A 23,651-nucleotide genomic window follows, 5' to 3' on the forward strand; every position below is an offset into this window, starting at 1 on the left:
TACGTGCCGCCAATTGGTAATCCCTGGCAATGTGATTCTGTGTTCCTCTAAAATCACATCACCAGGAATCCCCTTCAGCGACAGTAGTCCACAGTGAACAAGGCTCTTTCCTATCTTCTGGTGAGCGAGCCAACAAATAATGCAAACCATAGAATGATCATAGAGTTCCTATAGTGTGGGCCATTCGGCCCAACAAGTCATACCTATCATCCGAAAAGTAACCCACCCAGACCCATTTCCTCCAACATATTACTCTAAATGTATCCCTGACTAATGCACCTAACCTACATATCCCTGGACACTATGGGCAATTTAGCACGGCCAATACACCCTAACCTGTACATCTTTGGATTGTGAGAGGAAACTAGAGCACCCAGAGGAAACCCATGCAGACACTGAGAGAATGTGCAAACACTACACAAACAGTCACTTGAGGCGCTGTGAGGCAGCAGTGCTAACTACTGTCTCACTGTGCCACTGTGATAGCATGCCCGTTAGGCCATTCAGCCCCTCAGTAAGTCATAATGGCCCTTGTGGAAGAGAACTCTTTCTCCATAGCCCACAACTTAACTTTGCATGTTAGGTCTGTATTTTGATACCAGTACAGTCCAATAGAGCATGTGCATTTGCAGTCGTATTAACAGTTTATTTCGAATATAATGTCAGTGGGTCTTGACAGACCGAATGTGGCAGCAGTGAAGGTGGTGGAGGAATTTAATCCATTGTCAAGTGCAAAATGTTTATTTGAAGCTCCAAATGTTGCACTGACCAGACAGCGGTTATTTCACCTGTTTATCCATCCCCAGGTTTCTGTACAGCTTCCCTGTAAGTCCAGAATATGTAGTTCTGAATAGCTACACCATGTGATCAGAGTCTGAGGATATGGGGTATGTCATTTAGGATGGAGGTGAGGAGTAACATCTTCACCAAGAGAGTGGGCAGCCAGTGGGATTTCCTGTTGAAGTCAAAACATCGAATGTCTCCAAGAAGGAGTTATAGTTCTTAGGGCTGAAGGGAGCAAGGGGTATGGGGGAGAACGTGGGAACAGGGTTGGGATGATCAGCCATGATCTTATTGAATGGTGGAGCAGGCTCAAATGGCCTACTCTTCCTCCTATTTTCTACGTATCTATGTCGCATTGTGACATACATTTTTTCTTCAGATTGGTTTTGAAGACAAGGATGACATATCTTTCTAATTACAATCGGGAGAGGAACCCCGGCCTGATTATCCTCCCCACCTCATTAAGCTAGGCCACGAATGTCAAGTCTACTCCTGTTGTACCAGAGATTCGAGACCTGGGATCCAATAGACTCTTGAGTCTCAGGAGCAGGAAGGGCTGACAGATAAAGGTCGAGAATGAAAGGGTTTGATTCGGGCAACTGAGGTGAGGTCATTCTGAAGACTGGAAGTGGAGGCCGAGTGTTGGAAATAAACTACTCGTGAATCCAATCAGGAATTACAGTGAAAAGGCTTACCCCCACCTCCCCCCCACCAGAGAGCAGCAAAGACTTGGAGTCAACTACCAACTGGAGTACTCTGGGTAATGATAGGGCCAGGGAATCCCAGGGTTTTGGTTTGGTGTTAATGGAAATCTTCATCTGAAATCTTTTGAGTCAGGAGGGGGCGCCAACTCAAAACGTCAAAAACTGAGAGTGATGGATTTCCATCTGGGTACCGTCAGCTAACCGGTCGTGATGGAATTGGCGCTAGATGCACACTCAATGAGGTGAATGGCCTCTCCTTTGTTGTAGTGCTGCTGCAGTCACTGTGACTGAGACAGTGGTGACCCTAAACTGGAAGCCAGTGGGTAATTCATAAATCCAATCTCCCGGTGGAAGGTGGACAGCCTTTGATATCAATGGGTGATAATGAACCATCTCTGAAGGCATTTGAACCTTTATGTCACATGCTGTAAAGTAAAAGTCATAGAACAGCTTTAATTTGTCTTAGTACAATGCCGAATAACTATAGAATTCCTACAGTGTGGAAACAGGCCATTTGGCCCATTGTGTCCACACCAACCTCCCTGAAGGATATCCCACTCTACCCCTGTAACGCTGCATTTCCCATGGCCAATCCACCCTATGCTGCACATCCCTGGGCACTACAGGTAATTTAGCATGGACAATCTGCCCTAACCTGCACATCCCTGGGCACTATGGACAGTTTAGCTTGGCCACTCCGCCTAGCCTACACATCCTTGGGCACTATGGGCAATTTAGCATGGCCAATCCACCCTAACCTGCACATCCCTGCACACTATGGACAATTTAGCATGGCCAATCCACCTAGCCTACAGGCAATTTAGCATGGCCAGTCCACCTAACGTGTACATCTTTGGGCTGTGGGAGGTAACCGGAGTATCCAGAGGAAACCCACGCAGACACGGGGAGAACACGCAAACTCTGCACAGACAGTCGCCTGAGGGTGGAACTGAACCCGGGACCCTGGCGCTGAGAGGCAACAGTGCTAACCACTGAGCCCCCCCCCCAAACATATCAAAGAACTTCATAATCCATCAATTTAGAGGGCAGTGTTATCCTTGCCTCAGTTGAGCAACGTTCCTTCTTTTCAGTGGAAAGTTTGTGAGGTTAAGCCCCTAGAGATGTGTGCACAAGCCTGAACTGTTGGTCTGGTGTAAAACTTGCATCTACTCTCAAAAGTGCTGTCTTTGGGACCACGAGACTTTTAGTCGGGGCACCGTCAGAACTCTCACCTGAATATCATCCTGAAGACCAACAGGGATATTGTCCATCCATGTCCGGGTCAACGTTCACCCTTCGAGAAAGATGACCGACATCAAAGATCTGAAATGAAAGCAAAATACTGCAGGTGCTGGCAATCTGACATGAAAACAGGGAGAAACTCGGCAGCATCTGCGGAGAGAGACAAACAGAGTCTTTTTCCAAACTGGTGACCTGGTTACGATCTGACTGCCGTGTGTGAGAGGCAGCTGTCGAGTGGATAAATGTTTGGAATGTCGCAAGGTTTCGAAACAGGGTGTAAATGGAAGTCTTGCTCTCATTTGCTGTTCAGTGTTATTCTGCTTACCACAACTTACTGCAAGTACGATTAAGATGCAAAACTAATTAACTGATTTATATTTGCTTGGGTGAGAGGTATGCTAGCCAAGGAAACACCCTGTTCTTCTCTAGATTGTGCCGAGGGAAATCTTTATCACCTGCCTGAACAGGCAGATCAGTTGAAATCTCTGCGGAAAGTCAAACTTCCAACTCAGCAGTTCTGGTCTGTCATGTCAAATTAAATGCTCGAGTTGTATTGTGAGGTTCAGTCCAGCAACCCCAGTCTGAGACTGACTCGAGTTGAAACAGGTACAGATTGCCACTTTAACTCACACATTTTAACCAAGTGGACAAAACAAATCCTGGGAACGGGATATTAACAATATCTGTGCGATGTATTCTAACTCTCAAAACTAACAAGAGGGAAAGGAAAACTAGTGTCATGTTAGCATGCCCAGTGGACAGCTGCTGCCAGTGAACTGTCTTTGGAGTGTTATCATTGTTGCAGAGTGTAGGTTAGAGTGGGATTAACATGGCACCAATGTATAATGGTGTAATGGGGATTATGTAGAAAGAGAGTGCTGGCAGGAGGGAGAGCCTCAGACGGTGTGTTGACATAGTACGTGTACAGACCAAACTGTGAATAAAGAGTTCCTTCAGGCAGCTTCATGAACTCCGGCACCATTGCTTTGGAAGATCCAATTTAGTTAGATCCCAAATGCATGAGGAGGTCCAGGATCTGGCAGCCAATTGGGAGGGATATGGCAGTCCAGTGATGATACTGGCCCAGTACGCCACAGCCTCGTGGCTTCAAACACCACCTACTGGAATTCCAGTTCAGTTCGTAACTCTGGAACTGAAAGCTATCTCGGATTCTTGCAGACTCCGACCTGGTTTGCTCATGTCAATTAGAGAATGCTATCTGTCATCCTGACCTGGTGTGGTGTATGTCAGACTCCCGACCTACAGCAATATGATTGGCTCTTCTTAATTGCCCTCTGGAATGGCTGAGCCAGTCAGTCAACTGAAGGGCAGTTAGGGATGGACACCAAGTGCTGGCCTTCTCAGTGACAACCACATCCCCTAAAGGAACCTCCACAACCGACTCTTCTTCAGGTTCACCCATGTCCAAGAGGGGGATGGAAACCTGCCCCTTCACCAGTCTGACCGACACATGACTCCAGACCCACCACAACATGGTCAACTCTTAACTGTCCTTTTCCCTGGAGCATCGGAGGCTGAGGGGTGACCTTATAGAGGTTTACAAAATTATGAGGGGCATGGATATGGTAAATAGGCAAAGTCTTTTCCCTGGGGTCGGGGAGTCCAGAACTAGAGGGCAGCGGTTTAAGGTGAGAGGGGAAAGATATAAAAGGGACCTAAGGGGCAACTTTTCCACACAGAGGGTGGTACGGGTATGGAAAGAGCTGCCAGAGGAAGTGGTGAAGGCTGGTACAATTGCAACATTTAAGAGGCATTTGGATGGGTATATGAATAGGAAGGGTTTGGAAGGATATGGGCCGGGTGCTGGCAGGTGGGACTAGATTGGGTTGGGATATCTGGTTGGCATGGACAGGTTGGACCGAAGGATCTGTTTCCATGCTGTACATCTCTATGACTCTATGACAAACCAATGGATTCGAGAGCAATGACCAGATAATTTCATTTTGTGATTCTGATTGATTGGTCAGGAGTTTAACTCTACCTCATTCTAGAGTCATACACCACGGAAACAGACCCTTCAGTTGAACATGTCCATGCTGATCCAGTTTCCCAAACTAAACTAGTCCCCCTTGCGTTTGGCCCAGATCCTTCTAAATCTTTCCTGTTTATGTCTCTGTCCAAATGTCTTTTAAACGTTGTCACTGTACTGCATCTAGTCTTCAAAATAGCACTTTGAAAATTGCTATGTCCACTCAAGAGGGTAGACGGGCCCTCAATTCAACATCTCATATGGAAGACAGCACATCTGACTATATGGCACTCCCTCAGTAGTTACAAGCATAGCAACTCAACCGTATCAAACACACTCCCTCCAATGGCCCATGGATGATCCATCATGAACTAATCATTAAAGCTCAGCAAATAGCTCTTCTGAGGGAGTTTGAGACTTGCCACATAGTGCCAGTAGAGGGCATTGGGGATGGTATCATTTGAAGGTGGAATCATTGGGTGATTTAGAATCAGAGTCATAGAGATGTACAGCATGGAAACAGACCCTTCGGTCCAACCCGTCCATGCCGACCAGATATCCCAACCCAATCTAGTCCCACCTGCCAGCACCCGGCCCATATCCCTCCAAACCCTTCCTATTCATATACCCATCCAAATGCCTCTTAAATGTTGTAATTGTATCAGCCTCCACCACTTCCTCTGGCAGCTCATTCCATACTCGTACCACCCTCTCAGTGAAAAAGTTGCCCCGTAGGTCTCTTTTATATCTTTCCCCTCTCTCCCTAAACCTATGCCCTCTAGTTCTGGACTCCCTGACCCTAGGAAAAAGATTTTACCTATTTACCCTATCCATGCCCCTCATAAATAGGCTTAAAACTCAAGACAACAATCCTCCATTCCAACCTGTCTCCAATTCTCCTTTTCAAAGTACTGAAGACTAGCCAAGGTATAGACCTCTGGTGCCTTGTACATGTATCTAGTTGTAACATGAAGGCTGAGATCGGAATGGGAACACCACAACACAAGAAGCAAGCTTTTCCAATTGGATTTCAGGACACAACATGACATGCAACAATTTTAGTTTTGCTGGGTGAACTCAGGTGGTTTTTTTTCTGTATTAATTGTGGAATAATTTAGCCTGATTTAAACCTGGCCTTTGATTCTTCAATACATCCTAAATCAAACAGAGAGCACCGGGTGAAACTGTGGAGAGAGAGAGAGAGACGGAGTTAAAGTTTTGACTCTTCATCTGGTCCACCCATGTCCAACTGCGGGAAGGAAATCTGCAGTCCTTACCTGGTCTGGCCTACATGTGACTCCGGACCTACAGCAACGTGAATGACTCTTAACTGCCCCTGGAAATGGTCGAGCAAGCCACTGGGTTCGAGGACAATTAGGGATGAGTAATAAAAGCTGGTCTTGCCAGCAATGCCCACCTCCCATGGGGGTGAACGCAAAACCATGGTTTAATATTTCCCCTGACTTAGGATTCCAGAGAATGCTGTTTTAGCTGGGGAGGGGACTTTTTTTTTCCATTCATTCATGGGAGGTGGGTGTCCCTGGCTGGGCAAGCATTTATTGCTCATCCCTGGTCACCTTTGAGAACTGTTGCCATCATTGGGATGTAGGGACAGTGCTGTTAGGGATGGAATTCCGGGATTCTGACCCAGCGACACCGAGGGAGCGGCGATATGTTTCCAAGTCAGGACGGTGAGTGGCTTGGAGGGGAACTCGCAAGGGGGTAGTGTTGCCATGTATCTGCTGCCCCAATCCTTCGAGATGGTAGAGGTTGTGGGTTTGGCAGGTGCTGCCTAAGGATCTTTGGTGAATTTATGCAGTGGATCTTGTAGGTGGTACACACTGCTGCTACTGAGCATTGGTGATGGTGGAGGGAGTGGATGCTTGTGGATGTGGTGCCAATCAAGCGGGTTGCTCTGTCTTGAATAGTGTCAAGCTACTTGAGTGTTGTTGGAGCTGCCCCCATCCAGGGCAAGTGGGGAATACTCCAGCACACTCCTGACTTGTGCCTTGTAGATGGTGGACAGGTTTTGGGGAGTCACTGACCGCAGGATTCCTAACCCCTGCCCCACTCTTGTAGCCACTGTGTTTATATGGCTAGTCCAGTTCAATTTCTGGTCAGAGAAACCAGTCCCAATAGCGTGGAGGAAATGCCAAGGGGGATGATTTGGGAATAGCCGATCAAAGGAAGAAGTGTTTACAAACGGGTGTATACCTGTGGGGCACAGTCCAGTCGCCAAATGGTGTTTTGGGTGTCTGCAGGAAGGCTTCGAGCAAGTGAATGCTCATCGCATTCTGAATTCTATGGCCGCCCTCTGACCCGAGCTCTGGCCTCCGTGACTCAATCACACCGAAATCAAGGTTAGTCCGTCAAGAAAGGGCTGTTTCCTGGAAATACCACTTGCCTCATGTCGAAACCACTGCTCGAGTTCGCTGGAAAAGAAATTGATAGTCATCTATTAGATAGGCAACTGTTGCCTGCAAAGCTTCACACAGTGAACTTTCTGAGAATGAATGGAGGAAACCGCACGTTAGTGTTCTCTGTAACCCACTTGCGGTCTCTTTTATCATTAATCCTATGCTGATATGGAGTGCGTTTGCAATCTTGTGGACAGCCTATCCTCTTTGCTTGTTTACCTATATATTTTTAAAAATGATCTCTTCAGGTGAACTCCTGCCTCTGAAATTAGGCCTGGACCTGCCCAGCTTGGGACAAACACAACCCATTTCAAAATCCCAACCAGGCCATTCGGCCCATCTTGTCTGCGCCAAATGAAGGTCATTAGCTCGTGCTCATCTCTGGCTTTCTCTCTGAACTCTTGCACATTACGTCCATCCAAGTAAGCAGCTAGTGCCCTCCTTAAATGTCTCTTCCTTCCCTTTAATGTTAATTTTAACATCGTCAATTTATAAACACTCTAGCCCTCCCTGCCCCATTGTGTCAAATCAGTACCTCCCTTACAAAGGTTCACTCTGATAATTACTGAGCTGCACTCAAGCCATTGCACAAGTCATTGTACATTGAAGAGCTGCTTCTCTCTCTTTTGATTATTTAAGCATTCCCACCCTATTTTGACTCAACTGTGCCCTCGTTGAACTCATTTCCAAAGGGAAAACAGCAAATATTCCAGAAACTCAGCATTTATCCAGAGACAGCAAGAAAATCAGACTTAATGTTTCGAGTCTAAGATGTTCTGGGCCCAAAGGGGATTCATTCTGGACTCGAAATGTTAACCTTTTTTTTCTCCCTCTCTTCACAGATGCTGCCAGCACCTGCAGAGTTTCTCCAGCGATTTCAGTATCTGCTTCAGATAGAATAAAATCCCTACTGTGTGGAAGCAGGCCACTTGGCCCATCAGGTCCACACCGACCCTCTGAAGGGCATCTCACCTACACCCACCCCATTCCTGTAACCCGGCAGTTTTAATGGCTAATCCACTTAATCTGCACACCAGTACAATTTAGCATTGGGAATCCACCCTAACCTACACATCTTTGGACTGTGGGAGGAAACCGGAGCACCTGGGAGGAAACCCACACAGACACGGAGGGGAAAATGTGCAAACTCCAAATGTTAGTTTCCTCTGGGTGCTCAGGTTTCCTCCCACAGTCCAAAGATGTGCAGGTTAGGGTGGATTGGCCATGGGAAATTGTTCACATGTTCAGGGATGTGTAGGTTAGCTGCATTAACCGGGGGTAAATGTAGTGTCATAAGAATGGATCTCGGTGGGTTACTCTTCGGAGAGTCGGTGTGGACTTGTTGGGCCGAATGGCCTGTTTGCACACAGTAAAAGAACTCCCATTGGTGGAGCTAATGTAACACAAGCATTAACCCCTTCATAACAATTACTTCATCTAGCACCAGGGAGAATGTTCCCCCAATCTTATACTCATACAGCACGGAAACAGACCCTTCAGTCCACACTGAGCATGATCCCAAACTAAACTAGACCCTCCAAACCATTCCTATTCAACTTCTTATCTAAATGTTTTAACAGCGCCCACATCCACCACTTGCTCTTCAGACACTAGTTGGAAGAGCCATCTTTTACAGCCACTCAAGAGGGCACAGACAGGAGGGCCTACTCTGACATTATGGCTGTCCCTCACAGACAGGGTCAGCCGGATTTGCACACTCAGCACCTTGAAAGGGTTAGGTGGGAGGTTGCTTGTATCTACTACCCTCTGTCAGAAACCAGCCCAGCCGTGGTCCTGAAACCAGGGAAGCACAGACCAACGCGGGGGAATGTGCGAAATGAATAGCCGGAAGCCCATCAGAAACAGGAACAAGAGGAGGCCATTCGGCCCCTCTGCCTTTCGATAGGATTGCCATCGCTCACTTCCAAATTCCTGCCCTATCCCCTTGATTTTCAGACTGATCGGGTATCTATCTATCTCAGCCTTAAACATACACAAGGACTCCGCCCCACCCCAACAGTTCTCTACAGCAAACCATTCCAAAGCTTCACAATCCTCTTGGAGAGTTCATTCCTCCTCATTTCAGCCTAAACTTGCCTTTATTCTGATACTATGCCCTCCAGTCTGAGACTCTCCCATGAGGGACAGTTAGAGAGCCATAGAGCTGTACCGCATGGAAACAGACCCTTTGGTCCAACTCGTCCATGCTGACCACATAAATTAATCTAGTCTCCTTTGCCAACATTTGGCCCATATCCCACTAAACCTTCCTATTCATAACCCATCCAGATGCCTTTTAAATGCTGTAATTGTACCAGCCTCCACCACTTCCTCTGGCAGCTCATTCCATACACACACCACACACTGCATGAAAACGTTGCCCCTTAGGTTTCTTTTAAATCTTGCCCCTCTCGCCCTAAACCTATGCCCTCTAGTTATGGATTCCCTCACCTAGGGGAAAAGACCTCGGCTATTGACCCTATCCATGCCCCTCGTGATTTTGTAAATCTCCATTAGGTCACCACTCAATCTCCGATGCTCCAGGGAAAACAGCCCCAGCCTATTCAGCCTCTCCCTACAGCTCAAACCCTCCAACCCTGGCAGCAACATCCTCGTAAATCTTTTCTGAACCCTTTCATGTTTCACAACATCCTTCCCACAGCAGGGAGAATAGAATTGCACGCAGTATTCCAAAAGTGGCCTAACTAGCATCCTGTACAGCTGCAACATGATCTCTCAACTCTTGTACTCAATGCACTGACCAACAAAGGAAAGCATACCAAACGCCTTCTTCACTATCCTATCTACCTGCGACTCCACTTTCAAGGAGCTATGAACCTGCACTCCAAGGCCTCTTTGTTCAGCAACACTCCTGAATGATACACAGTCTAAAATAATACTGGGGTTTTGACTCATGGCAGGGTCAAAATTTTGGATTTGAACAGAAATTGCTGGAGAAACTCAGCAGGTCTGCCAGGACCTGTGGAGAGAAAGCAGAGTTAACAAATTGGGTCCAGTGATCCTTCCTCAGAGCTGCATTTATGGCTTTCCTTGCATAATATATGCGTTGATCCCACACATTCCACTCTCGAAGAACACATTCCTGTTGTCTTACTCTCAATGGAAACCCTGACCTTGGACACACCCAGCCACCAGTTCTCAATTCACCATTGCTCCTTCCAACGAGTCCGTTCAGAGCTTCAGAGCTCTGAACTGTGGACCTCAACCCAGCTTTCCATCTCAATCTATAGGACCTTTCTCAGTGGTAAAGCAGTCCTGCTCCTTCGAATCCAGTCCAGTCTGCGTGTGTGCCCTCCTCCTGCTAGCGTGTGCTGTCCTCGCAAGTGAATGATTAACCAGGAATTTCGGCTGGGTGCGAGATTAGATTCCATTTTATGTACAATGTGATAGCGTGGGATCAAATTAGTCACACGCGATTCTTTCTCGCCCCTCCCCCCCCCCCCCCCCCCCAAACTTTGGGACTTGTGGGTGCCGAAGTGTTCGTCCTGTCTCCTCACCGGTATTGGTTAATCTGTCAGTCAGCATCAGGCTAAAAACATCACCTGGTCCGCACCACTTTGTGTGTGCAAACTAACATTTTCCACATTGGCCATGCTCCAAAAGTAATCATAAAGTGCTTTGGCAGCTCTGAAGTCAGGGGAGGTGCAACATGAATGCAAGTGTTTAGAATCATAGCGTACTGCATAGTTCACCTCTCTTTTTTAAACTGCCCTTCCCAAGGACCACACATGGAGTCATAGAGATGTACAGCACGGAAACAGACCCTTTGGTCCAACTCGGCCATGCCGACCAGATATCCTAAATTAACCTGGTGCCATTTGCCAGCATTTGGCCCATTTCCCTCTAAATTTTTCCTATTCATATACCCATCCAGATGCCTTTTAAATGCTGTAATTGTACCAGCCTCCACCACTTCCTCTGGCAGCTCATTCCATACACGCACCACCCTCTGTGTGAGAAAGTTGCCCCTTAGGTCCCTTTTATATCTTTCCCCTCTCACCCTAAACCTATGCCCTCTAGTTCTGGACTCCCCCACCCCAGGGAAAAGACTTTGTCTATTTACCCTATCCATGCTCCTCATGATTTTATAAACCTCTATAAGGTCACCCTTCGGACAATGCAGCATAGAATGAGGTCATTGAGAACACCATGCCTGCGTTGCCCCTTTAAAAGAGCTAACCAATTATTTCCATTCCCCTACTATACTGCCAAATCCCAGCACATCATTCGCTAGTATTCATCCTCTTCCCTTTCAAACGTTAGAATCCCTTTTATTGTTGCCTGCCTGGAAAAGTGCAACTCTGAAGGACTCTTCCAGAAGCGCTTTTTAAAAATAGAATAGAGTTCCTAATCATATGGGAGCAGACCATTCAGCCCATCCACACCGACCCTCTGAAGTGAATCCTGTCCAGACCCACCTGCCTTACCCTGTCCTTGGAACCCTGCATTCCCCATGGCTAACCCTCCTAGCCTGCACATCCCTGGACATTACGGAGCAATTTAGCATGGCCAATCCATCCTAACCTGCCCCCTCGTCGGACTGTAGGAGGTATTCACTGTCACTGGGTCAAGATCCTAGAAATCCCTTCCTAAGGGCAGTGTGGGTCAACATAGACTGCAGCGTTCAAGAAGGCAGCTCAGCCCCCATCTTCTCAAGGGGCAACTAGGGACGGGCAATAATTTCTGACCCATGCAAGGGACCTCCATGTTCCTTTGTGGAATAGGAAAACTTCAATATTATTACCCATGGGAATCCCACACAGAGAGTCACCTGAAGGTAGAATCGAACAGGAGGTCCCTGGCGCTGTGAGCTGGCAGTGCTAACCATTGAGGACAGATGGCATTCTGTTGGAATCACGTTCTCGATCAGACAGCAGGGCTCATCGGGGATTTGAACCCAGGGTCCCCACCCCCCACTGCGTGTCCACGATCTGCAAAGCCCTGAGTGAGAATCCTGCCCTAGTTAGACCGGGCATGAAAAAGCTGCCCGCTCCATTGGCGTGTCATCCACTCCCCCTCCAGCACTGTCGCGCACTGGCAGAGGGCACTTACGAGATCTGAGGCTCCTCCCGATAGTTCACTCTCAGGCCTGTGACCTCCATCAGCTGGAAGTAGAGAAGACCCATGACCTGAAATTTGCCACTAAAGGTGCAGCGTGTGGACCAAGAGCACTGTGACTGGCCAATATAACTTCACCAAAGTGGCAACTCCTTAAGGACAGTCAGGACACAGGATACACCAACACCAACTAGCCTCCAAAAGACATGACCCACTCTCACTAGCACCCTTACACACAGACGAAGAAGGGACACCACTTGGACTGGGACAACACATCCATCCTGGGACAAGCTAAACAGTGACACGCATGGGAATTCCTAAAGGCCTGGAATTCAAACCGGAACTCCATCAATAAACGCATCGAACTGGACCCCATTCAGCAACCTGAGAGAAAGAACCCGAAGTGAAATCACCCACCTTAACAGATCCAGACACAGAAAGAGGGACAGAACGCCAGTGCTTCAACGGAGGCTCACTGATGATGTTACCAAGCATGGTGATGAAACGTCTGAGAACAAACCCACCAGCTCAGCGAGCAATCGTACAACCTGGGTGTCTGCATGAAGCAATGACAAAAGAGCGACCTTTTCCTGGGCTTTTCCCCTGGGCTCGTGGTTTCATCTTGAACACCTTGAGGAGCTGAAATGTGAACTCCATTTCTCTCCCCACAGACCAGGCTGGCTGTTCACTGCACGCGCCTCTGTCTCTCTCTCTCTCTCTCTCTCTCTCTGTGAATGGAAATTCCCTTAAAGAGCTCCGGTCACACATCCCACGTTTTCACGGGCCAGCACCTGGAACTCAAAGTCCACTCCTTGTACCTTTCCGGTCCGACTCAGCAAGTTCAGACAGCGGTCTGCCAGAACAGACCGGGCTGTGGGAACAGGAGTGGCATGTCAGCTGATTTCCTCGCCCTGTTGAGCTCAAAGGTTTGGGAGGTAACGGGATCGGAACTGAAAAGGGTGGGGGTGGTTGGGGAGGAAGGCAACAATGCCTTGCTGCATTATATAGCGCTTTTGATCGGATCTGGGGAGTGGGAAGGCCTCAATCGCCAATCAGGCCCACAGCTTCCACCTCAGAGGAGGGGAAAGGTGGTGCTTGCAAATTTGGCGCAGCCAGGAAGAAGTCGCGCAGCACAGAAACAGACCCTTCAGTCCATGCTGACCATAATCCCAAACCAATCCCATCTGCCTGCTCCTGGCCGATATCCTTCCAAACATTTCTTATTCATGGATTTATCCAAATGTCTTTTAAAAGCTGTAACTGTCCCCGCATCCACCACTTCCTCTGGAAGTTCATTCCTCACACGAACCATCCTCTGTGTAAAAACATTGCCCCTCATGATTTTTTAAAATCTTTCCCCTCTCACCTTAAAAATATGCCTCCGAGTCTTGAAATCCCTCACCCTAGGGAAAAGATACCTGTCATTCACCTTATCTATATCCCTCATGATTGTATAAACCTCTATAAGGTTGCCCCTCAACCTCCTACACTCCAGTGATAAAAGTCCCAGCCTATCCAGCCTCTCCTTATAACTCAAGCTTTCCAAACCCGTCAACATCCTGGTAAATCTCTTCTGAATTCTCTCCAGCTTAATAGCACCCTTCCTATAACAGGGCGACCAGAGCAGTACTCCAAAAGAGACCTCACCAATGGCCAATACTAAACTCCAGCGAGTTGGATCCAACCAGGTATCTGGGTAACTGAGCCATCTAGGAGAAAGTGAGGACTGCAGATGCCAGAGATCAGAGCTGAAAATGCGTTGCTGGAAAAGTGCAGCAGGTCAGGCAGCACCCAAGGAGCAGGAGAATCGACGTTTCGGGCATGAGCCCTTCTTCAGCCCTTCCTGAAGAAGGGGTCATGCCCGAAACGTCGATTCACCTACTCCTTCGATGCTGCCTGACCTGCTGCGCTTTTCCAGCAACGCATTTTCAGAACTGAGCCATCTAGCCTCACCACAACATGGAGTGTCAGTTGCTGCAGTCAGGTACACTTTGACAGGCATGTTTCAGCTCTGGGTGGTATTGGTTGAAGCTCCAGAGTTTTTCCTATCACTCGAAATAGCTTCAGAGAGGCTGGTATCCCGTCACCAAGTCACCCTTTATCGAGTTTTGAGAAGATCTGAAAATGAACCTTCCAGCTCAGCGAGCAAACCTATGTCCAGTCACCCTTTATTTACACATCAACAGTCCTTCTTCTTTTCTTGGGCCTCTTACAGAGTCAGCTATTGGAGATTCAGACATTCTGACATTCCTGCTTATTTTTCACTCTCATGAATTTCACTGAAGGTTAACCCTTTACTTCGTGGTTTTGATTTTTTTTAGATTAGATTCCCTACAGTGTGGAAACAGGCCCTTTGGCCCAACAAGTCCACACCGACCCTCCGAAGAGCAACCCACTCAGACCCATTCCCCTACATTTACACCTAACACTACGGGCAATTTAGCACGGCCAATTCACCCTAACCTGCACATCTTTTGGACTGTGGGAGGAAACCGGAGCACCCGGAGGAAACCCACACAGACGCAGGAAGAACGTGCAAACTCCACACAGACAGTTGCCCGAGGCAGGAATTGAACTCGGGTCCCTGGCGCTGTGAGACAGCAGTGCTAACCACTGAGCCACCATGCTGCCCCAACACTCCTGCTTATATCTGTCAGCCAGGGCTCCCTGATTGGACTGGGTTAAGAGCCCCAATCAGGGAACTCATATTCTATGAGGCTGACCTCGTTATGATCACTACAAATCTTGCCCATTCTTGCTTAGGGGAGGCGACAGTATCGTGGCATCATCACTGGACTGTTAATCCAGAGCTCCTGATAACATTCTGGGGGCTGGGTTCGAATCCCGCAATGGCTGATGGTGGAGTTTGAATTCGACAAATGTCTAGAATTAAGAATCTAATGGTGACCATGAATTGATTGTCAGAAAATCACATCCAACTCACTAGCAACTTTTAAGGAAGGAAAAATCCTTACTTGGTCTGGCCTACATGTGGCTCCAAACCCACAGTGATGTAAATGACTCTTAACTGCCCTCTGGGGATGGGCAGTTAAGGATTAGGGATGGGCAATAAATGCAATGCTCTCATCCCATGAATGGATAAAGAACGCTCCCCACCCCCCCACATAACATTGGAGGAAATTGCAGCTTGACATGTCACACAATTGGAAGTGTATCCAACAGCCCTTCCTTGGTCATCAAGTCCTGAAATGGGGCTCGCACCCTCTTGTCTCAGAATCAGGGACACTACCACTGCCCTGTAAGAGCTCCCACATAACTGAGATGTTTCCTGCCGTGCTGAAATGGGTTAATTCTTTGGGGAGTACATTATCTTTGATGCTACCGCCCACAGAAAATCCACATGTTTTCTCTCTTTCACACACACACATCTGCTGAGAGCATGTTGTGCAGATTTCACCCACCCCCCGACTGAATATTACAGGAGAAACAGGGGGTGAGAGGACACCGCACAAATCTGATTTTAATCAGGGCTGGCAAGTGTAAACAGGGGAAGGAATGCTTGCATTTGACAAAGGCATGATGGGTTGTGTATACATTTCACTCCTTAAGCAGTACTGACGTCTCTCTCTCTCTCCTCTTGCGCTTAATGCATGCTACTGCCATTTATCCACACTCGCAACGCCGCGTGGAAATGTTTACAGGATCTTTTGACTCACTTCCTCAGGCCTTTCCCAATTTCCACTGGATTTCGAAGTGCAGGGGACTGAGTCAAAATATCCCGTGAGGTAATGTTCCTCTCCATCCTACTGGCCACCCTGAGTGGGTGAGGATCGGGAGAAACACCCATCACTTCTGACAGTAAAGCAACAGCCCCTTTGTGACCAGTGACACTGAGACATGAGACTTGGCTACATGCCTTGTTATCGCCAGGAGAAGTACCCCTGCAATGTGCCAGACTGAGGTGGCAGATTGAAGTGCCGGGGGGGGTGTGCTGCCAGGATGCCTAATAGTATGAGTGTGAGCTGTGGGACACCAGTGAGTAGTACCCAACTAGATCTGCGCCACTGGCAATTGGGTCCATAGCAACATAGAGGTATACAGCGTGGAAAAACAGGCCCTTCGTCCAACCTTCCTAAATTGAACTGGTCCGATTTGCCAGCATTTATCCCATAACCTTCCCATTTATGTATCCATCCAGGTGCCTTTTAAATGTTGTCATTGTACCAGCCTCCACCACCTCCCCTGGTAGTTTTTGCTAATCCTTTTCACACAGAGGGTGGTGCGCATATGGAGTGAGCTGTCAGAGAAGATGGCAGAGGCTAGTACAGTTACAACATCTGGATGGATACATGAATAGGTTTATATGGACTAAATGCTGGCATAAGGGACTAGATCAATTTAAGTTATCTGGTCACATGGCCAAGTTGGACTGAAGGGTCTGTTTCTGTGCTGGACTGCTCTATGATCTTATAATCACTACACTATCTCAACAGTGAGTCAGATCTCACATGACTGGGATCCAGTAGTAGAAGGTTCCAGTAAAATCGAGCTCATCCAGAAATAGTGATATGATTAAGAGATATTACCGGTGTACACCAGCACTATGTTCAGTCCCCATTAATCTACAGCTGTAAGAATGTGCTGTTACATTAACATAGCAATGACTCAGAGATGTTAGACACCAGTAAAGACAACAATAGGAGGCAAATTCACAGTTGGATTAATATTCCAGTACGTAGAAAGGAGGGAGGGAGTGACATGTAATTTATATTTGATATCGGGTGTTTTGCAAACCTGTGTTCAGCCTTATTTTGCAGAATAATGACTCCAGCCCAGAGACAGGAATGGCTGGTACACTGGGCCAGACTCACTGTCCCCCTCCGGTACTTGTGGATTTCTACAAATGCAACACAGAAAGCATCCTATCTGGACGTGTCACAGCGTGGTATGGCAACTGTTTTGCCCAGGACTGCAAGAAACTACAAGAGTGGTGAACACAGCTCAGTCCATCACACAAACCAGCCTTCCGTCCACTGACTCCATCTCTACTTCCCTTTGCCTCGGGAAAGCAGCCAACATCATCAAAGACCCCTCCCACCCCTCTTCCACCTTCGTCTGTTGGGCAGAAGATAGAAAGGTTTGAACGGACCCACTGTTATGAACGGACCTCTTGTATGTTGAAGCTGATCTTTCCCTGAGCCTTCTCTGTAGCTGTAACACTATATTCTGCACTCTGTTCTATTACCCTGTTAGCACACTAAACAATAGTTTTCACTGTATCTCAGCACATAGGATAGTGAAGGCAGCATTTGGCATGAGTATTGAGTACAGGAGTTGGGAGAGCATGTTGCAGCTGTACAGGATATTGGTTAGGCCATTTTTGGAATATTGCATGCAGTTCTGGTCTCCTTCCTATCGGAAAGATGTTGTGAAACTTGAAAGAGTGCAGAAAAGATTTACAAGGATGTTGCCAGGGTTGGAGGGCTTGAGCTACAGGGAGAGGCTGAACAGGCTGGGGCTGTTTTCCTTGGAGTGTCAGGGGCTGAAGGGTGACATTATAGAGGTTTATAAGATCATGAGGGGCATGGATAGGGTAAATAGACAAGGTCTTTTCCCTGGGGTGGGGGAGTTCAGAACTAGAGGGCATAGGTTTAGGGTGAGAGGGGAAAGATATAAAAGAGACCCAAGGGGCAATATATGGAATGAGCTGCCAGAGGAAGTGGTGAAGGCTGGTGCAATTACAGCATTTAAAAGGCACCTGGATGGGTATGTGAATAGGAAGGGCTTGGAGAGATATGGGCCAACTGCTGGCAAATGGGACTAGATTAGGTTGGGATATCTGGTCGGCATGGACGAGTCTGACCGAAGGGTCGGGTTTTGTGTTGTACAACCCAATGACTCTATGTGACAATCAAATCAAATCCATTTTTGAACCAAACTCCAGTGTGGCAGGGTTAACCTCACTGACGGCCCAAATGCCCAGAGTCCTAGGCAATGATAGAACTTGGGACAATTCAGAGTGGTTTTCCAGTGGGCTTTCATACAGAAGTGAACCCTAAAACGGAACAGAATAAAAGTTCCACGTTGAAGGATTGTGAATTCAGTTCACGGAGAAGGTGTGGGGGAGAACAGGGGGTGAGGGGAGGGAGGAGGGGAGGTGAGGGAGCGAGGAGGGGAGGTGAACGGAGTGGTGAGGGCTGGGGTGTAAAGGAGAAACCTCTGCACGCAGCGAGGGGTTAGAATCTGGGAGGCGCTGCCTAAGATTGAGGGAGAAGCACAGTCAACGGGAGTGGTCCTCTGGTTCGGATCTGACAGAAGATTAATTTATAGGAATCCCAGGAAAGGACCAGGCTAATGGAACCAGCTAATGGCATTTGTAGAGGGAGCCAGTAGGGATAGAATGGATCGAGTGGCCTCTTGCTGTCAACATTGTTAAGAGAGGAAATAACGCCTTACGGGCATCTGGAGAGAGGTGGCAAACATGGTGCCTACCATTTTGCTGCTCAGTGTTCGTCTCTCTGTTATGTGGGGAAGGAGTCACAAGGGCTGTGCACCTCATCTCCATAGCTAAGGGGGGGATGACGTTCATCAGCTGTGAGACCGGTGGCCACTCTGACTCCTTCCAAACTTCGCAATGCTCTGCTTTGGCCAGTTCTTGTTCTACAGATTATCCTACACTTGCCTCAGTGTGGGGTGGGGGTGGGGGGGTGTGGGGAGTGGGTAGATTATCCTACACTTGCCTCAATGTGGGGGTGGGGGGGGTGGGGAGTGGGTAGATTATCCTACACTTGCCTCAATGTGGGGGTGGGGGGGGGGTGGTGGGGAGTGGGTAGATTATCCTACACTTGCCTCAATGTGGGGGTGGGGGGGGTGGGGAGTGGGTAGATTATCCTACACTATTCTCAATGTGGGGGTGGGGGGGTGGGGAGTGGGTAGATTATCCTACACTTGCCTCAATGTGGGGGTGGTGGAGGGTGGGGAGTGGGTAGATTATCCTACACTTGCCTCAATGTGGGGGTGGGGGGGTGGGGAGTGGGTAGATTATCCTACACTTGCCTCAATGTGGGGGTGGGGAGTGGGTAGATTATCCTACACTTGCCTCAATGTGGGGGTGGGGGGGGGGGTGGGGAGTGGGTAGATTATCCTACACTTGCCTCAATGTGGGGGTGGGGAGTGGGTAGATTATCCTACACTTGCCTCAATGTGGGGGTGGGGGAGGTGGGGAGTGGGTAGATTATCCTATACTTGCCTCAATGTGGGGGTGGGGAGTGGGTAGATTATCCTATACTTGCCTCAATGTGGGGGTGGGGGGGTGGGGAGTGGGCAGATTATTCTACATTTGCCTTAACGGGGTGGGGGGGTGCAGATTATTCTACACTTGCCTTAACAGGGGGCAGAATATTCTTTTGACAGTGAAGCTGGAGTCACACGTAGGCCAGGTCATCTAATGATGCAGATTATATTTCCCCCGACAAGTGGGAATGGATTTGTGATCATCATTGGACTCTTAATTCCAAATTTGTATTGGATTCCACCGCTAGCCAAAAAAACGACTCGATTAATTTCGGATATCTGGTCGGCATGGACGGGTTGGACCAAAGGGTCTTTTTCCCTGTTGTTTAACTCTATCTGCCATGATGGGATTTGAACCTGGAACATCACCTGGGTCTCTGGATTAAAGGAAGGGAGGAGGGACTTGGGGGAAGGGCGTTGGAAATGCGATAGGTGGAAGGAGGTTAAGGTGAGGGTGATAGGCCGGAGTGGGGGTGGGGGCAGAGAGGTCAGGAAGAAGATTGCAAGTTAGGAAGGTGGTGCTGAGTTCGAGAGTTGGGACTGAGACAAGGTGGGCGGAGGGGAAATGAGAAAACTGGAGAAATCTGAGTTCATCCCTTGTGGTTGGAGGGTTCCTAGGCGGAAGATGAAGCACTCTTCCTCCAGCCATCGTGTTGCTATGGTCTGGCGATGGAGAAGTCCAAGGACCTGCATGTCCTTGGTGGAATGGGAGGGGGAGTTGAAGTGTTGAGCCATGGGGCGGTTGGGTTGGTTGGTCCGGATGTCCCAGAGGTGTTCTCTGAAATGTTCCACAAGTAGGCGGCCTGTCTCCCCAATATAGAGGAGGCCACATCGGGTGCAGCAGATGCAGTAAATGATATGTGTGGAGGTGCAGGTGAAATTTTGGTGGATATGGAAGGATCCCTTGGGGCCTTGGAGGGAAGTAAGGGGAGAGGTGTGGGCGCAAGTTTTGCATTTCTTGCGGTTGCAGGGGAAGGTGCCGGGAGTGGAGGTTGGGTTAGTGGGGGGTGTGGACCTGACGAGGGAGTCACGGAATGAGTGGTCTTTTTGGAACGCTGATAGGGGAGGGGAGGGAAATATATCCCTGGTGGTGGGGTCCGTTTGGAGGTGGCGGAAATGACGACAGATGATACGATGTATATGGAGGTTGGTGGATTGGTAGGTGAGGACTAGTGGGGTTCTGTCCTGGTGGCGATTGGAGGGGCGGGGCTCAAGGGCGGAGGAGCAGGAAGTGGAGGAGACGCAGTGGAGAGCATCGTCGATCACGTCTGGGGGGAAATTGCGGTCTTTGAAGAAGGAGGCCATCTGGGTTGTCTTTGAAGAAGGAGGCTATCTGGCTATCTACCTTTTATCTTAGCCTGCTGGGCACACTTTCCTCATTCCTGAAGAAGGGCTCATGCCCGAAACGCGATTCTCCTGCTCCTTGGATGCTGCCTGACCTGCTGCGCTTTTCCAGCAACACATTTTCAGCTCTGATCTCCAGCATCTGCAGTCCTCATTTTCTCCTCTCTGGATTAAAGTCTAGCAATGATACCAACTGGTCATCACCTCCCTAGTGTATACTGTCCAGCTCCCCAAATTCTTTAGCAATTATGCCTGCTTAGTTATTGCTGCCAGACACTAAACCCTCTTATTAATTAAGACAAATGCCTCTTCTGATCATCCAGGCACAGTCCAGACAAAGGGGGCTTGACAGCAGATAATCATCTCATTTCTAGTCCTGTCGTGCCATTGGTGTTCTATACCAGACACACCTGTCTTTGGTGCTGACTGAGGTGTTGAAGGCTGTTAAGAGAGCCTCTATTTCTCTCCCAGTAGCATCGCCACACCCTGGGGAAACGGTGCTACTGGTTACGGTGCGAGCGAAGGTGAGAGAAAAGGGAACAACAAATCCAGGCATTCCCATCCGAAAGGCAGGGCCCACAATAGTGCTACCTTCCTTCAGTGCCACACAGAAGAGGTCATAGAGTCATAGAGATGTACAGCATGGAAACAGACCCTTCGGTCCAACCCGTCCATGCCAACCAGTTATCCCAACCCAATCTAGTCCCACCTGCCAGCACCCGGCCCATATCCCTCCAAACCCTTCCTATTCATGTACCCATCCAGATGCCTTTTAAATGTTGCAATTGTACCAGCCTCCACCACTTCCTCTGGCAGCTCATTCCATACACGCACCACCCTCTGTGTGAAAAAGTTGCCCCTTAGGTCCCTTTCAAATCTTTTCCCTCTCATCCTGAACCTATGCCCTCTCATTCTGGACTCTCTCGCTCCAGGGAAAAGTGGGTGCTTGAATGCAAATACTCCAGACTCACAGGGGGGCTAGGCCCAAAGGTGCCCACCGGGTCAATCATTTTCAGAAAGGAGAGCAGGCATTTTTGGGGGGATGGGGGGGGGGTACACACACACACACACACAATGGCAGTGTCTTGGTGCTGGGCGTCTGCTCCCCATTTCCCCGCACAGGGGCATGGAGTCAGTGCGTGCTGTGATCGCCACGGAGGAAGAATGAAAACCACATTCAGCAATTTGTTGTTCCCCTTTCTCTCGGATTCTCTCACACCGTAACCAGGAACCAGGAAAGCCTGACTCAAGCGTCCCTGGCCTCATGACTCTGCAGATAACGTGTCCCTTAGTCAGCAATGTGCAGGGGAACGGGGTCACTGGGGGCTTTCAAAGTGCCATGGTCCAACTGTCTGCTGTGGGGTCCTTGCCGCTGATCTCCAGGCGGCCTCCTCACTGCCTGATTCACCGTCGGAATGGGATGGGGGACACAGGGAAGGAATAAATCTGAAAATCTCCATCGAGCTGCCAGGGTCTTACTTCCTTAGGAAGGCCTCCTACCTCTGTCTGTGCTATGGGCTGAGGAATAGCAATGCATTGGTATGGCGCCAATACACATGGCCCGGGGTGTTTCGCAGGAGCGGCTGGCAGAGGAAGGGAGCGCGCCTGGCTGAGGTCGTTGGGGGTTATTCCCTCTATCGATCCTCCATGCACCTCAAGCCAAGGTCTGTCCCCTGGAATGGTTACAGCACAGGAGATGGTTTGGCATATTGTCTTCGTGCTGGCCCTCTCTCCAACTGGGCGGCACAGTGGCACAGTGGTTAGCATTGCTGCCTCACAGCACCTAACGCTATGGGCAGTTGAGCATGGCCAATTCACCTGACATGCACATCTTTGGATTGTGGGAGGAAACCCACGCAGACACTGGGAGAACATGCACATTCTACACAGACAGTCACCCGAGGGGGGATTTGAACCCAGATCCCTAGTGCTGTGAGGCAGCTGTGCTAACCACTGAGCCACCGCGCCGCCCAGTTTCTTCACCCAAAGGGTTGTGGAATTCCCTGCCCAGTGAAGCAGTTGAGGCTACTTCATTGAATGTGTTTAAGGCAAAGATAGATTTTTTTGAACAGTAAAGGAATTAAGGGTTATAGTGAGTGGGCGGGTAAGTGGAGCTGAGTCCATGAAAAGATCAGCCATCATCTTATTGAATGGGGGAGCAGGCTGGATGGGCCGGATGGCCTCCCCCTGCTCCTTGTTCTTATACGCTCTTCTGCGGAGGGGAAATCCAACTTAACCACTGAACCCAAGACTCTGATTTCAGAGTTAACATCTCAGGTCGAGTCACCCTTACTCAGCGGTTAACTCTGATTTCTCTCCAGAGATGCTGTTATAACCTGCTGAGCTTTTCCAGCAATTTCTGTTCTTGCATCTTTAAATGCTGTTGTCTATTTTGAACGGGCTGTCCTTTCTCTTCTTACTAAAAGCATTCCTCCACACTTGTCTGCATTAGACTTTATCTAATACAAGTCCCCCCCCCCCCCACTTCCTACTTCCTCTTGAAGTCCTATCCTTACCCTCTTCACAGATCGCAACACCCCCCTGTTTGGCAGCAGCTACAAAATTTTGAAACTATCTCCCCTACGTACGCCCCTGCGTACGCCCAAGGGACAGGCATTAATATAGCTTCAGAAGCATGTCGATCTCAGCAGGTCTAGCAGCTCCCTGCTACAGGGAAGATGTTGTGAAACCTGAAAGGGCAGAGGAGTCCAAAACTAGAGAACATAGGTTTAGGGTGAGGGAGGAAAGGAACCTACAGGGTTACTTTTTCACACAGAGGGTGGTGCGCGTATGGAATGAGCTTCTAGCAGAAGTGGTGGAGGCTGGTACAATTACAGC

At 48.8% G+C, this 23,651-nt stretch overlaps 1 protein-coding gene across 1 annotated transcript in view; it reads right to left on the reverse strand.

Annotated features, from left to right (window-relative positions):
- Positions 1-625: 625 nt before the first annotated feature.
- The window catches only part of LOC148136393 (uncharacterized), a 100,982-nt gene continuing 77,956 nt past the window's right edge, over positions 626-23,651 (reverse strand). Inside the window, exons 5-7 of the mRNA XM_087983253.1 lie at positions 6,934-7,151; positions 2,720-2,810; positions 626-1,912 (exon numbers count right to left, since the gene is read on the reverse strand). Of these exons, the coding sequence (XP_087839379.1) occupies positions 7,064-7,151 (88 nt within the window). The 3' untranslated portion in view covers positions 626-1,912; positions 2,720-2,810; positions 6,934-7,063. The remainder of the gene's footprint in view (positions 1,913-2,719; positions 2,811-6,933; positions 7,152-23,651) is intronic.

Source organism: Chiloscyllium plagiosum, unplaced genomic scaffold, assembly GCF_037043375.1.
Source record: "Chiloscyllium plagiosum isolate Xiang-an unplaced genomic scaffold, Cpla_swu_hap1 HiC_scaffold_45, whole genome shotgun sequence".
Taxonomy (NCBI): Eukaryota; Metazoa; Chordata; class Chondrichthyes; order Orectolobiformes; family Hemiscylliidae; genus Chiloscyllium; species Chiloscyllium plagiosum.